This window comes from Lycium ferocissimum, chromosome 5, assembly GCF_029784015.1.
Source record: "Lycium ferocissimum isolate CSIRO_LF1 chromosome 5, AGI_CSIRO_Lferr_CH_V1, whole genome shotgun sequence".
NCBI classification, from domain to species: Eukaryota; Viridiplantae; Streptophyta; class Magnoliopsida; order Solanales; family Solanaceae; genus Lycium; species Lycium ferocissimum.
The window spans coordinates 54,267,609-54,285,213 of NC_081346.1; the positions used below are offsets into that span (position 1 = coordinate 54,267,609).

At 38.0% G+C, this 17,605-nt stretch overlaps 1 protein-coding gene across 1 annotated transcript; it reads right to left on the minus strand.

The window, feature by feature from the left end:
- Positions 1 to 2,204: 2,204 nt before the first annotated feature.
- On the minus strand, positions 2,205 to 3,978 carry LOC132058416 (uncharacterized). The gene is made up of 2 exons (XM_059450924.1): positions 3,064 to 3,978; positions 2,205 to 2,519 (listed from the first exon to the last, which is right to left on the minus strand). Exons 1-2 carry the CDS (start codon positions 3,585 to 3,587, stop codon positions 2,216 to 2,218), a joined length of 828 nt encoding a protein of 275 aa, XP_059306907.1. The 5' UTR covers positions 3,588 to 3,978; the 3' UTR covers positions 2,205 to 2,215.
- Positions 3,979 to 17,605: the final 13,627 nt, after the last annotated feature.

The following is a 17,605-nucleotide window of genomic DNA, read 5'->3' on the forward strand; positions in this document are numbered from 1 at the left end:
TGAATGGTTTTATTTACGATATCACAGGTTCTCAAGTAATATTTGCTGATCTTGGGCAATCCGTATCCTCTTTTTAAGGGGATATACGTGATTATACAAAAAGTTATAGATATCTTATGAACTCAATTTGTCATTATGAGAAAGTTTGCCTATGAACCCAAGAAAACCAATACTTCAAGTTATACATCTTTATACATATACTGCACATTTTTTCACTATTTTTAAAGTGATTCCATTCCCTCATATCTATCACTTTTAACCAGAAAGCTCCATTTCAGGGGATATACGTGATTATACAATATTTATACAAGAGAATACATGTATAATGAAACATATGTAAGAGAATTTGTATATAGTCTAAAGCGACACACTTTTTATTGACAAGTGCAACACAACATAGAATTTTAGTGGCATAGGAGCAGCGTTATTGACAAGCAAAACACTTTTGTTTATGAATGTTAACTACCCAACATGACAACAAATGCAATAAGAATCTTAATGTTTCAATATTTTTGTGGATTTCCACATGTTTTCCTACTGTGACCATCTTGGCCACACACCGAACATGAAAATTTCCTCTTCTTTTTCGCTTTCTCTGAAGACGGTTGGAGTCTTTTCTTTCTTGGCCTTCCTGCATTTCTTCTCCTTTTGGTGGTAGGACCACATTCTCTAGCACCTCTCTCGGGATCACCCATGTACTCTCATTCGGAATAGGATATACTGAGTTTCATAAGTTGCAAGGATATGATTCCTTCTATAGTAAAATGAGCAATAATCGGCTGGCGTTAATTTGTTGAGCTTTATAACCGCCAAAGCATGTGGACATGGAACTTCATCCATTTGGAATCGCCCACAACTACATATTCCATCTTCAAGGCATACAATGTTTAGCTTTACTCCTTCAAATACAGTGTATAACTTGCCTGTAGCAGGCCTTACCCGCAATTTTTTTTAAAGAAAAGCCACAGTATTTTATACAAACATATACAAGATTATACAAACATATACAAAACTATACAGACATATACAAAATTACACAAGCATATCTTTCTTTATTACCATCACTATCTCAATCTCAAAAGGCTAAACAGAACAAGAGCAAAACAGAAGGCAATACTACTACTAATGCGAAGTATAAAAACAGATATGTATATGTCAAACAATTATACAGAATTATACAGGATTATACAAAATTATAAAGGATTTTAACTAGCCGTCATTTTCTGTGTTACAAGCAGATTAACCCCAATGAGTTTGTCATACTTTTTTCCAAGCGCGGTGGACGATTTCATTGCTTTTTTCCGACTATAGTAGTTCCATTGTTGTATCAAGTTTGTCATGAACTCCATCACACGCATTATTGGCATGTCTCTAGCATGTTTGTTTGATGAATTAATCGACTCCGCAATATTCGAAGTCATGAGCATCGATCTTTTCACTTTTGAGTGTAACATAGACCACCTTTCATACCCAATTTCATGCAAGTAACCAGGCACCCTCTCATCAATTTTAGATATTTCCGTCATAAAGTATTCAAATTTCTAAATGGTGCAAGCATTAGCCACAGAACAGAAGAGGTCATGCAACTGGTCCTTATGTTTCTTGAATTGATCTGATATGTTTCCCCACAAGTGAAATATACAGAAACAATGTGGAATTTCTGGATATACAGCTGTTGTGGCGTTTAAGATTCCCTTGTGTCTGTCCGAAACTATACACATCCCTTCTCGCACTCCGAAAACACCCTTTAGTTGAATGAAAAACCACTTCCAAGATTTATTATTCTCAGAATCCACAATTGCGTAAGCAAGCGAAAGGATTTTTCCTGACAAATAATGATGATTAGCATATAAAAGAAGCACTCAAAAATTTCATGTCTCTATAGTATTTTGATCAAATCTGAATTTACTAGTCTCTAACCGGTCTTTTGAAACCAAAAGATGAAAAAATATATATTCAATCAGGACTCATTTAAAAATACAAGAATATAGCTCCATCTTGTGTGCAAGCAGTCAATATGGTACCCTTGTATGCTGCTTTAAGAAAGCTTCCATCAACTACCATTATTGGCCTGCAATATTCCCACCCCTTGATGCATGCGAACAACGAAACAAATACATAGAGAAAGCGCCCATCTTCTGATTTGTGCAATTTTGTAATCGTTCCTGGATTTGACTGCTCCAAAATACAAGTATTTTATCACGTGGGTTTCCTCTTACCATTCCATTGCTATTTCTTTAGCCCTCCACGCTTTCATATAGCTCAATTCAACCCCGTGTTGCTTTTGTATGTCACTTATAATATCATTTGCAGTGTAAATTGTTTTTGGATCAACACATTTGTCCTTGATTATACTTGCAACTACTTTAGAAGTAGCATGACGTTGTGTCAAGAATCTTTCACTAAACGAGCATGTATGAACATTATTGAAACTTCTCACCTTGAATATTTCTGCCTTGTATATGGCAGAAGATTTGAAAAACCAAACACAATCTTCATCCACACATGAAAGGTGATACCTATTGTTAAAGAACATTTAATTATTGTATACAGTTTTATACAAAACAAAAAAATCCAAGAAACATGATATTCAAGTTTTTATACACATATATCCAGGGGGAATCAAAATCAATATACATTGATATACAGGTTTATACACATATATTCAGTGGGAGAATCACAAATCAGTACACATTGATATACGGGTTTATACACATATATACGTAAGGGGGAATCACAAATCGACACATTGATATATGTTTATACACATTTATACAAATCTGGGGAATCACAAACCGTACACATTATATACAAGTTTATACATATATATATATACAGTGGGGGGATCACAAATCAGTACACATTGATATACATGTTTATACACATATATACAGTGGGGGAATCACAAATCAGTACACATTGATATACAAGTTTATACACATATACATCAAGTATACATTGGTTTATACAAGTTTATACACATAACTTTGTCAATATACATATTTATTTGTCAATATACATATTTATACAAAAATATAATAGAATATACAACTATAATTATACCTTGATTTACTTGATCTCTTCACCTTAAACTGAAAATTATTCCGAACAGCATAGTTATGTATCACACTAACAACAATTTCCATGTTCTTATAAACCTGATCCTCCTCAACCTCTTTGTGTAACATATCATCTATTATACCAAAATCCTTGTTTTCAATATATTCATTATCACTTTCATTCTCAATCATATCTATTGTATCAACCTCTTGTACAAAATTGCCTCTATTTATACCACTCGAGCTTGTAGCAACTGAATCATTCTCAACCTCCTTCACCGTGACATAGAGCGCAAAGTCGGTAAACTCTGGATTTTTCTTTTTCAATTCGATATAGACCCGAACTCGAGTATCATTGTAGATTAGGATAGGCATCAAACCATCCCTTAGAACAAACTTAATTTCTAATGCATTCAACTGAGTATCTATTCTAATCTGCTTTGAAGTTGCTTCAACTAAATTTTCAAAGTTGAAGGTCGACCTAATAGCAATACAGTCAGCAATTAAAATTGACAAATTTATTATCATTGGCCTATTGATCACTATGAAGAAGGTATACAGGATAAATCTCCATTGAAACAAGTTGAAATCACGAATTGTAGCAAAAAAAATTGAAATCAGTAATTGCACAATAAGGATGTAGATGAAGTTTTTCAAACCATTAATTGCAGAAAAAACTAGAAACAATTGTTGATTTCTTTCACCAATTGCTAATGTATATAAAGTGTTCGAGCTGCATTAGGTTTGATTTTGAAGTATCGATGTATATGAAGTATTGAAGGAGAGAGATTGGAGGAAACACAATACGGACAAAGATGGGGATACCAAAATAACGGAAAAAACGTTGGTTCTTTTAGATATAAGAATGGGCCTATTATATTTTTGGGCCAGCGATTTGTAATGTAAAGTTTGGGCCATTTTTTTTGCAATGTATATGTCCCAGTTGTATATTTATGATTTTTTACCAAAATATTACATGATCATAAAAAAAAGTGGTATATAATTATCACCTTAATTTTTAACCGTTAAGAATAAATACAAAAATATTACATGATCATAAAAAAAGTGATATATAATTATCACCTTAATTTTTAACTGTTAAGATTAATTTATTGGGAAAAGCGCACAAAGTACCCACTCGGCCTGAACTAATTACGCGTCTATGCCACCACTAAAATTATTTACGCTAAATACCTATCTACTACAAAGTTATTACCGGTGTTGCTTGGAGTTTTGGAAGCTAATGTCTGCCCGCATCGTTAACACAATAGGTAGTAGAAGATATGCTCTGTTGCATCTATTTAAATCTCGCTAATGTTCAAATTACACTTCTTTTTTGTTTGTCTTTTTACTTGTTAATATATTGCTACTTTATTCATTGTTTCCAATAAACAACATTTTTTATTTTGTATATGTGAAATATTTAAAGAATAATGTATACCATATGGTTATCATAAAGGAATGAGGAGTTTTTTTTTTTTTTTTTTTTTTTTTTTTTTTTTTTTTTGAGGAATGAATCACTTTTTTATGATATCCCCGTCGCATATATAATATATACTATGTGGGTATCATATAGGACTGACAAGTAATTTTTTAATTTTTAAGGAATGAATCAGTCTCTATGATACCCTGTCAATATGATATATACCATATAGGTATCATAGATGATTGAGCTCTTTTTTGAAGGAATGAATCAATCATTTATGATATCTTGTAAGTGTATGATATATATCATGTGAGTATTATAGAGGATTGCGTTGCATTTTTCTTGAAGGAATAACCCGATCCTCTATGATACCCTGTCAGAATATAATATATACCATGTGAGTATCATAGAGAATTGAAGAGTGTTTTTCTTGGGGGAAAGAACACACATGCCCCCTCGCCCAAACATCACTAATTGCCCGCCCAACCCAAACTAATTACCCGCCCATGTACCCTCCCAAACTATCTTCGCTTATGCCCGGCTAGCCCAAACTAATTAGCCAACGTGCCCCCTCACCCAAACCCTTTCCTCCATGATATCATCGCAGTATATTTATATATCATGATGGTATCATGAAGGACTAAGAGAAGGACTAAAGCAGTCCTCTATGATACCATCTCAATATATTTATATACCACGATGGTACCATGGTCCTGAGGAGTGTCTCATTTAATGACTGAAGCATTCCTCCATAATACCATCACAGTGTATGTATATAAGACAATGGTATCATAGAGGTTTTTTTTCGAGAAAAGTGTGTCTTTTTAAATAAATGAACATGATCTTCCATTATACCATCTCAGTATATTTATATACCATGATGGTATCATGGAGGACTAAGAGAAGGACTGAAGCAGTCTTCAATGATACCATCTCAGTATATTTATAAACCATGTTGGTATCATAATTTGAGGGCATCTCGGGCAAATAGTTTTAACTTTTTCTGGTGTACGGAAGTAATGAGGGTATGGACGGATAATTATTTTGATTTGAGGGGGCACGCACGTTCTTTTCTCTTGAAGAAATGAACCAGTCCTCTATGATACCATGTCAGTATATGATATATATCGTGTGGGCATCATAGAGGATTGAGTAGTGTTGGAATGAATCTGCCATCTATGATACCCAGCCAGTATATTATATATACCAGATTGGTATCATAGAGGACTAAGTGTTTTTCATGGAGAATTAAACTGTCATTCCTCAATGACACCATGTTAGTATATGATATACTATATGGGTCGGTCACCAATAATACCTCGTCAGTATATGATATAAACCATGTGGGTATCATAGAGGACTGAGTATTTTTCTTGAAGGAATAAACTGTCAGCCCTCTATGATACCTAGCTAGTATATTATATATACTAGATTGGTATCATAGAGGACTAAGTGTTTTTGATGGAGAAATAAACTGTCAGTCTTCAATGATACCATATCAGTATATGATATACCATGTGGGTCAGTCACCAATAATACCCTATCAGTATATGATTGTCACACCCCCAACGAGGAGTATACCTCCCACCCGTAGGTCGAAAAATCACCCTCGACTTAATGTTTACTGAATATCATATACCATAACTCAAAGAACACCTGCACGCAGAAAAAGCCTAACATAAATATCCGATAATTCAACACATATGTACATATGCAGACCAACAAGGTCGCCACAACATAACGTATATCATAAAGCCGACAAGGCTATCAGAAAATATCAAGAACCCAAAACAAGGCCAACAAGGCCATACATAATATTTACATATCTAGTATGTCCATGAGCCTCTAAAAGTATACATATGAACATATATTATACTAACGAGAAAAGTACCAAAAGATAGGAAGTCGAGTAGTGGCACTTCCCCAACACCGCCGAAGCCGGAAAATCTACCGCGGGTTGCTCCTCAATAATCTGCCGAGCCCAAAGACGAAACGCAACGTCCCGTCCTAGGGAACGCCCATGAGCCATGTCCAAGTCTTGTTTATCGGTGTAAGCGCGCCACACTTATAAACAAGAGGTCAGCAGTAAGTATTTAGGAACCATTTACCTTTCTTTCTTATCTTAGATCGTGCCGTGAGCTAAATCATATGATATGATGTCTCCGATCCTAACCCAAATGCTTTGATCTGCGGAAGCAATAATTATGCCCCTACGAGGAAATTCTTTGAGAATTGAAGTTGTTACCATTCGAAGGTATGTTTCTCCGTTTTATTAATATGGATAGATGTTGAGATAAGAGCGTGAGCAAGATATTATGGGTATTTTGATTGCTCTGCTGGGCATTGGATGTGTTTTCCGAGCTGTTTGAAGGAATAGGTAGTACAAGAATTATAGAGGAAACTCGCCAAAAATTTTACAAATTGAATTGTTTGCATGTCTATAGAGAAAGAGTAAAGGGAAAATGTGACATTCATCGACCGTTTGGTAAGTCATGATTGAAGGAACAACTACGCGATGCTTTCAAAGAGAAGTTTGGAGAGTTCTAGGTCGATTCAAGTCATTTCCTTACTAACCAATAAAGATGCAGTTCGTACAACAACAAAAAAACCCAAAAAATTGCATGCTTGACTCGAAAATTAAAAGGAAAAATGAAAGTAACAAAGATTAGTACCGTGTTTGGGGCGAGATTGAACGAGAACACAGTTGGAATTAATTGTTTCACGCTAAAAGACATACAAAGACTGCAAAAAGCCTGCGAATACTGAAGATTTGCCATTCTTGGCATGGAGAGAGAAAGGAATCTTGAGGCGGCTATTAGGGTTTTATACATAAGAGGAAAGAGAGGACAGAGGGAAGAGAGTAGGGGTCGTTTGGTGTGAGAAAATGGAAATGAGGAAGTATTTTGTTATTTACCCCTCCATTATGCTGATGGTATTTTGGGTCGGGTCTAGTCCGTTTTGGACTGGACTCGGTCCAATTTTAAAAGGATGGACATGGCCCCACTTTCCCCATGTATATTATATACGTATACTTATGTATACTAGGTGATATATATGCGTATAGGGGTAGGACGGGTAATTTAACAAATAGACAAACATTTAAAACAACCAATTATTGACCGTAGTATCAAATTAGGACATAATTCATCCATTAGTTAATTTAAAAACGGCTAATAGTGTAAATAAGCTCATTTTGCAAATATGGCCTTAATTAATTTGTCAATAGATTTGGTCTTTTCAATTAAATCCACTAGGAGGCTAATTTTGTAAAAATGACCCCAAGTGCCTTACACCATGAATTGGCTAATTCAATTGTGGCCATAATATAAATGATTAAATAATTAGAAATCCATTTGCAATAATGCCCCTCTAATTGACTAATTATCCTAATTAAATACTAGAAACAATTATTAATTTCAATAAACTATGCAAATACACAAAATTAAAGATTAAGGGCTAAAATGGTCAATTATTTTAATTACTCAAATCCCTTGGATTAAAGGGAATAAAACGTTTTCTAATTTGACATTTTGACAATTTAAACAATTAAATAAATAATTTCAAAATTGTTTTACTTTGATTAAATCTAACAAATATTTCATAAATGTCATAAAATGTACCAATTAATTCCTAAATGATTTATAATATCATAGAAATTATTTTATCAATTTAAAGGAGTAAAAATATTGACCTAAGCAATTTTCTAAAAATCATTTTGACCTATAAAAATGCATGATTGATTTTGTTTGTCATCCAAGGACCCTGAGTAATTAAAATAAATTATGGGAGGTCAAAAATTAGGTGTCAACAACTGCCCCTTCGGTGCTCGGGGATGGCGGGACCATCCCTAAGCAACGAAATTTGACTAACCCTAATTTTTGACTGATCCGACTCATCTTCCCTTTCAATGTCATGCAATTTTCACATACGTAGTCGGACCCTGGTTTTTGGATTTTCTACATATCTCAGGCTATACGAGAATTCAGGTAGTTTATATTTCAACTCAACTAAGGACTTTTAAGTGATTTAGCAGGAAAGTCCTGAGATTCCCGGCGTAGTGACCGGGGTTTCTCTAGATAGCTGTTGGAATGTGACTGACTCTCTGATCTTGAGCCTGCCTACATATCCCTGGTCTCTGGGAATCAGGTCACATGTTGTTCGACTCGCTGGAGAAGAGTATGTCCCTTATGCGGGAATACCTTGTATTTCCCGATGTGCATCCGACCGGTCGCGATTTTTAACAAAGAAAGTAAAAACAAACAAAATTGTGGCTGAGTTTGAGATCGGATGGCTTCCAAATCTTGGCCGGAGATCTTGACTCTCATGGGCACCCTATCTTGACCAGCTGCGTAAGAAAAAGTTTCATGTTTGCTCCGCAATTTGTCTAGATCTGGTTCAGCAAGCCGGCTCCTTTCTGGAGGCTGTGTGCCTGTTTCCTAGACTTGACGATATTTCAGATATTCTTTACGTTGTTTGAATGAATGGCCCTTTTGGCTGCTTGTATGAATGGCCCTTTTGGCTGCTTGTATGAATGGCCCTTTTGTCTCTGACCGACTCTTGTATTGTCTCGTTATGCAGGAATTTTTTAGGTTCCCTCAAAAATTCTGCCCCAGTGTATAGCTTTGCTCTGCCCTCTTCTTTGTTGATTTCCAACCCTTATAGCTTGATCTTGTTGATTATTCCTGCTTTAGTGTCTCTGAGGTTTTCTTGGATTTTTCTTTTATGACGATCGAGCTCGCAAGCGCCTACGTATCCTGTCGCAGTAGGAATTGTGTCTAATGTAGTTCAGAATAAAGTAATTGAGTTTTAGTTTTTTACTAATAATGCGACCGAGTCCGATATGGACTGCCTACGTATCCCATTGTGGGGAAGTCAGTTCATTGCGTAATTCATTACATAGATGATTTGTTTTTTCCTATTCTATTACAAAAGTACGATTACAAGGTAAGGTACGATTACAAGGAAATGATAATTCCATTACAAGCAAATGGAATCCTAAACATAATATCTCTTGAGTGCGTCAGCGTTGATAGCTTTAGGCCACTCTTGTCCGTCCATCTCGGCTAGGACTACGGCTCCTCCTGAAAGTACTTTCCTGACCATGTACAGTCCTTGCTAGTTCGATGCAAACTTTCCCTTGTATTCTTTTTTATGAGGGAAGACTCTCTTGAGTACGAGTTGGCTGATTTGAAAAAGTCGGGCTCTGACTCGCTTATTGAAGGCCGAGAGACATTCTTTGTCTGTACAGTTGTCCGTGGCATACCACCATAATTATTTTTTCATCTATCATGGCCAGTTGCTCATAGCGATTTTTGACCCATTCTGCCTTGGATGATCCTGAGTGATGGGATTTCCACTTCTGCGGGTGTGACTGCTTCTGTATCGTAGACAAGGAGGTACGGGTCGGGCCCCGGTGGATATCCGGGTGGTTGTCTTGTACCCCAACAAAGCATAAGGCAACTGATCGTCCAATTCTTGTAATTATCGATCGTCTTTCTCAAGATCCTCCTGATGTTTTTATTGGCAGCTTCTACGGCTCCATTCATATGTGGTCGGTAGCAGTAGAGTTTATGTGGGTTATCTTGAATTGTTCATAGATGTCCTTCATCAAATGGCTGTTTAGATTGGCACCATTATCTGTGATGATGGATTCAGCTACACTGAATAGACATATTAGATTGTTCTTGACAAAGTTAGCCACGACTCTCTTAGTCACCAACTTGTCGGAAGTTGCCTCCACCCATTTAGTGAAGTAGTCGATGGTGACTAAAAAGAAGCGATGTCCATTGGAGGCTGGAGGCTCGATGGGTGCTACGATGTCCATTCCTCATGCCATTAATGGCCAAGGTGACCTCATCACTTGATACTCTGTGGGGGGAACCTTGATCAGATCTCCGTGTATCTGACACTGATGGCACTTTTGCATGTATTTACAGGAGTCATGCTCTATGGTCATCCAGTAATATCCTGTCCTCAAGAATTTTCTTGGTGAGGATGAATCCATTCATGTAGGGTCCGCATGCCCCTGCGTGTACCTCCTTCAACAGTTTTGTGGCGTCTATGTCAGTCTAGGCAAATCATGAAGGTCGAGTCTTAGTTGTATGAATGCTTGAGGTCCAACCTCGAAATTTCATTCTAACTGAGGATTCAACACTTGCATGAATGCCCCTGCTGTGCACCACCCCTACCTAAAGAAGCACCCCTACTAACCGAAGGTGCTTGAGTCCTGGGAGTCTGAAATCGGAAACCTTGTTGAGTCCCACTCTGTCTATATCTGGGACACTCTCTCACGAAATGCCCTGGGTCTCCACACTCATAACAACCCCTAAACAATATGTGTTGTGAAACAGATACAGAAAAACCCGAATACTCTTTACGATCTGTAAGTCGAGGATGAGAACCTCGAGAAGTCTATCCAGGACTAAACCCTCCGTGGTGTGTATAAGGACCACCAGCTAAAACTTGTGATGCTGACTGAATGGGGCGGCCATAATGATGTTGAAAACTCCTGCCCTAGTGGCCCCTAACTCTAGAAGAAGAACCACTGAAATTGTCGAACTGGCGCGTCCTCTTATCGTAACCTCCACCATGAGCCCGAATCTTCGCAGACTCAACCTCAGTAACATGATCAACCATAGATTGGAAGGAAGATGCAGCAGCCATTAGTTGTAAGACGGCCAGCTTCAACGGAAGCACCAACCCCTTGATGAACCTCCTCACTCTCTCGGCCTCAGTGGGGAGTAACTGAACTACATAACGAGCCAAGGAGTGGAATCTGGACTCATACTCGGCGACAGAAATCCCTCTCTACTCCAGACCATTGAACTCATCTCTCCTCCTATCTCTCAGAGTCCGGGGAACGTTATTGTCCAGGAAGATCTGATAAAACTGAATCCAAGTCAAAGGAGACGACCCGTACTGGTCGACAATCCATTTAAGACCTCCACCACATCCTTGCGTCCCCATGAAATCGAAAAGCAACATAATCAACACCGTGTGACTCTACCACCCCCAACTTATGGAGCCTCTCCAGGCAGTCAACAAGAAACTCATACAGATTCTCATCAGGCGTACCATAGAACTCAAGCAGCTTTATCCTGTTAAACCTACCAAATAAATCCTACTCCTCATGAGTCATAGTCGGTCCAGCAACAGGCCTACGAGAAAAAGTAGGCTGTGGAATCTCATTAATACAGGGTGTCATAGTAGCGGCAGGCTGTGCTCCGTGAGTCTGATACTACTCGGGAGTCTGACCTCCAGCTCTAGTCTGAGATCCATCCGGTGTAGCTGGAAGGCCACCCGCCTGGATCAACCCCTCAAGAAGACTCAAGATACAAATCGTGGCATCTTGTAATACGGGAGTAGTAATAGCCTCAGGCTGAGCCTGGGCTAGTCCCGCCCTCCTCCTCATCTATCGGCTCCTGCTCATGCTCTATCATTAGCTCTGGCGATAATGATTTAGCTCTACCCTGTGCCGGTGATGCCCCATGACCTATACCTCTACCGCGGCCTCTAGCTCACCGACGGCCTCGACTTCTGGCGACCGATGCTAGCACCTCGTCTCTCGCTAGCCCATCACATGTGTCCTCACCATCTGTGAGAGAATAGGAATAGAAGTCAGATACCAGTTGGAATCGTCTAGATACATATTTGAATAAAGTAGCATGAAAGGAGTGAAAGAATTGGAAGTTTCCTAAAATGTCCTATAGCCTCTCGTAGATAAGTATAGAGCTCATTGTACCGATACGCAAGACCCAACTAGATATTGCTCTTGTACTCCTAAGACCGGTGAATCTAGGGCTCTAATACCAACTTGTCACGACTAAACTCGTGAATCGTGTCAGTACCCACACTATCCCCCCTGGTGGGCAAACCATTCACATAAAAATTATTTCATTTATCATTTCAAACATGCGGAAGTAAACAGAGATAAATAACAATCTGAACTCATAAATATAAATAGTGCGAAAGTATTAATACCAAAATAACCCCCAAATCTGCTCTGAAACTAGTACAAGAGCCACTACTAAATAAATACATAGTCTGAATAGGAAACATAAATCCCATGTCTAATAATATTGTCTCGGAATAAGAAAGGATAGGCATATAAAGAAGAGTCTCCAGATTGCGGATCTAGAGAATGCTCACCCTGGAATCTCTATTAGAACCCCGAGGTCACTCGCGAGGACGAGAACTGGAACCAACAACAAACTCTACACTCAAGAAAAAGTGCAAAAAGTGTAGTATGAATACAAACACACGTACTCGTAGGTATCATAGGCCGACAACGATTATTTCACATATATAAATAGAAAGATATAGATAAGTAGAGCAGACAAGAAGTCAAGAACAGGTCAAAACATGTCTCGTATAAGATCAGATGAAGGTATAAATTTCCAAGTCAAGTCAAGAACAGATGAATGCAAATGCGATGCAATGCAACTGCAGTGAGCTGCCACACATGCCCTTCTCTATGCAAGGAGCTGCCACACAGACTCTTGTCCACCGTACACACATGCTAAAGGCAATGCCTCAATAGCTATGACCCATAGGGGACCCGCGAAGGCCGCGCACACACTCTTACTCGCTCCGGTATATGACCTCGGATCACGAGCACACATCCCTCTCCGATAAATTCCTGGGATCACGACCTTCATCTCTTTTTTACACTTCTCGACAGAAACCTTGGAGGCTACACTCTCTCACTTATCATTATTTCAAAACTACAGTCATATCATATCAGAGATGAAATGGAATGCAATTCCATGCGTGAAATCAGCCTCAATAACATCACAAACAGTAAATCAACAGATACTTGCCATAGGATGCGTATCAAATCCATCCATCAATATTATCCTTCCTTTCCAGATGATAAGTGAGATATCAAAAAATAGAGATGAGCACAAAGAAATCACAAGTATATCAAACATGGCGACAAACCCATATAACAACTCCGATACCAACCTAATTGGAATCACCTCCACACCATGCTCGAAGGCCTATCATGCTTTTCTCGTCAATAACTAACATCTACATATGAGTCGCTAATCAGAGTCTAACCAAGGGTAAGTCGTAACCTACATCGAAGGTCGAATAGGTGCCACGAACCTCAAGCCAAAGCCTTTCCCTTTCGACGAGCTTCAGAACGATCAAAGTCTAACAATTTATTAATCTACATTAGTGTAACGACCTGCCCGGTCGTTATTTAATACTTTACGAACCCATGCCCAATCTAGGTCTCCTAGGGGTGTTTAAGGGTTTAATAGTGGGAAAAATCAATTTCAGAAAGAGTTAAAGGTCATGGGTCTTGGTATAGAAACGGACCGCCGATCAAGCGGACCGCCGCGGTCCCGCTATAGCGAGGATACGTCCGTTGCGCCAGTCGACGCGTTTTTGATACTCAATTTATATTTCACCCTCCTTTTTAATAAAAGACCCTCTAAAGCTGCTATTAGGTTTTGGACAAGAAGAAAAACCCTTGACACTAAGAAAAGAGGCTTTTTCAACATTCTCCACATCTTTCCCTATGACTATCATCTCTCATGGATTCGGATAAGGGCTAGGAGGGCAAGTAATTCATGGAAATTCAAATAGATGTTCGTCATCAAGGTAGGTTACGGTTTATTTGAGTTAGACTTTAATTAGTGAATCGTATATACATTTAGAGTTGACAGGATATTGCATGATTAGGTCTTCGGACACGGATTTTGGATGAATATATTCGTAATTTAACAAAAGTTATGTGTAAATAGTAACTAGGGTAATAACGAGTATTTGATTAAGTGTTGAGTGCTACTATCGTAAGGCTTATGCAGTACGGGATAGGAAGTGATTATTTGTCATGGTTAAAAAGGGGTATTATTTCATTGTTCAGAATATGTATTCCTAGGTATATGTGATCTCCGTATTTATTTTCAAGGATATTGAAATAGTCATATGATTGTCATTCTTCTTGTTAACAAAGAGGATTTTATTGGGAAGATTGAAGGAAGGCATAATAGTGCTACGCCATCAAGGGCATAATTCATGACATTGTTTTCATTTATTGGCATCATTGCATACATTGCATGTGGTTATGAGGTAATACATGGAGCAGAAAGTCTGAGTACGTGCCAGTTGTGGTATCCAGTTGTATGGCCGGATTGGATTGAATATGAGGTACTATTTGACAGCTGATCATTGGCAATAATGTAAAGGTAAGTATATCTATATGATGTAGATCCGCATCCGAGGTTCTTTCCAGAGCGTGGGATATATGGCTCGGGTTCGATGAGTATCCGGAACGAGTGGCATATGGACACCATGGGTTCCCTGCAGGTCATGACTACCGAGCAATGACATCAGTTAGCATGTTGTACAACGTGATTGGGCCCTTGCATCGTATCTGCATTTCATTACATTTCATACTGCTATGTCCTTATATTTGTGTGCTGTCAGCCTGTTATATTACATTGTGTGTCTCTTATGATTTTGTTGAAGTTGTGTGAGGGGTGATCATTATGAAGGTAAGTGTAAGCACGGATTACTAAGTGGTAAGTTTGTCCCATGGGTGCATCATATTCTAGTAAGTGAACTAGATAGAAAAGCTATACGGCTAAAAGTTAGAAATTAGATGTTAGTGTGATAAGGAGATGAGACTTAATTAATTGGCTTAAGGGAAATGGGAATGGAACCTTAGATGACTAGTCAAATAGCCAGCATTACTATGGGGATAAGGGAAGTGGAAATAAATGGGAGTCGACAGGTAAGTTCGTGCCGATGTAATAATCCATGTTAGGAGTTTTGAGGGTTGTTGACTTATCTGCTTATCTTATTAACTTTGTATTGTGGTGCGTGAACTAATCTTAGTCGACCTATGATGCTTACCAGTATGTGTGGTGTACTGATACAACTCTTGCTACATCCTTTTTGGGTGTAGGTATGTTGCAGGTTTAAGTTGAAATTTCTTCATGTGGATTACCAAGCTCATCTCACTCCAGGCAGAGGCTGGGTTATTTATTTTTGTTTTTGTTTTCCTTGTGTAGTAGGAGCTCTTGTACCTGTCCAGACTAGATCCCGGGAAGTTTTCAGCTTTCTTGTATCTATAACAGAGTCCGGATGAGCTTTTACTTTTAAATATTGTGATCCTTAAGAAATTGTTAATTATAAACTTGCTGAATATTGGTTTGGTTCGTAAGGGTTCGCCTACTAGTTAGTAATACGGTAGGTGCTTATACGGCCCATAAGTTGGGGTCGTGACAATTAGATTACGAGGCTAATACCCATAATGCCATAATACCATTCGAAATAAAAAACGACCCTTAAAAGGGGACTCCGGGCCCACAAGGGTAAAAGAGGGAATTTATAAGAAAATTAGGTCACCCAAAGTCTAGGGAATCCAAATACCCATTTTCATCACATACTAGTCTCAATTTAGCTTCAATTTCCTTATTTCATCAAAAAACCCCAATTTGCAATAAAACCCCATATTTTCCCTAATCAAAATCTTAAATAAAAGAGCAATTAAGCTTAGGAACTAGTTACCCAAGATTAAATGATTAGAATCTAGTAAATTTCTCAGCAAAACTTGACTTAGATAAAACATGGTTCAAGATTCACTTTAGGGTTCATCAACCCAAACCCCAACTCAAAACATGGTTCTCTAACATGATTATCCCCAATTTAATGGTAACGTAAGCAAAATAAGAAGATAAGGAACTTACTCAATGGAAGAATCCTCAAAAGTTTTTGCAAAATTGCCCCTTAAAATCCTTTAAGTCTCCAATTTAGTGAATGAAAAGAAATGGTTTCTAATTTGGGGATTTAAGGTTTCAGATTTCCAGCGATCTCGCATCTACGGACCCCTTTCCCGCATATCCGGACATCTGCGGACCAAGCCCCCTATAGGAGGGCCCGCAGATGCGACCCCAAGTCCGCATAAGCAGCACACCAGAAACCAAATTTTTTTGGTTTTTCACCAAGTTCAACCTGAAATCCGACACTCATCCGAGACCTCCTAGATACAAACCAAACATGCAACCCATTATAAAAACACGCTACGAACGCATCCGTGCCCTCGGAATTCCCAAACGAGGTCATCTTGACCCTGTTAACCTCCAAACCCCCAAGACCAAGTTTCCAACCCAAAGATCAAAATGCCCCTGAGTGCCTTGAGAACTGAACCAAACACCCTACCAAGTTATAATCAACCCTCCCGAACTAATGGAACCGACAAAAATCCCAAAAAGACTTGTTTACCCGAATGTCAACTATTGGTCAACACTTTTTTATTTATTCAACTTATAAAGCTTCTAAATTTCTCAAATTCCATCAAGACTCTCCCGACTTCCTCGGGAACCGTGCCACCCCATTTGTGCGGGTCAAAATCACTCTAATAGAGCTAGGAGAAGAGTCAACGGGGTAAAAAGTTCAAAAAGAGCCTAAACGACAAAACGGGTCGTTGCAGTCCGTCACTTGTATTATTTAACCTGAGAATCAATTTTGACATTTTCAAAATATACGTAACATTCTAACTCATTTCTAGCCATTGATTTAAGATTAACGAGGTTTATTTTCCAATTTAAAATGTGATGAAGGGGGTATTTTTTCCAAACCCAAAATGATTAGGGGATAAAGTGGTTTTTTTAAGAGAAAACAACACGAAATATCCAGAAAAGGCAAAATATTTACCCAGCCATACTTCCTCCTCGTAAACTAATTTCGCTTCTATCCAGTCCGACCGAAAATATTTACCCGAGTACCCCTTTGTCCAAAATCATTAATCCTCCATGATACTATATGAGTATATTTATATACCATGATGGTATCATGAAGGATTGAGAGAGTGTCTCACTGAAGGACTTAAGTAGTCCTCCATGATACTATCTCAGTATATGGTACATACCATGATGGTATCATGGAAGATTGAGGAATATTTTATATGACACCATCATCTTTTATATATATATATATATATATAAAAGATGATGGTGTCTGTTATATAGTCCTATATATATATATATATATATATATATATATATATATATATATATATATATATATATAAAAGATGATGGTGTCATATAGGTTTTTTAGGAAAGTACAACATGATCTATGATATCCCGTCGGATATTATATATAT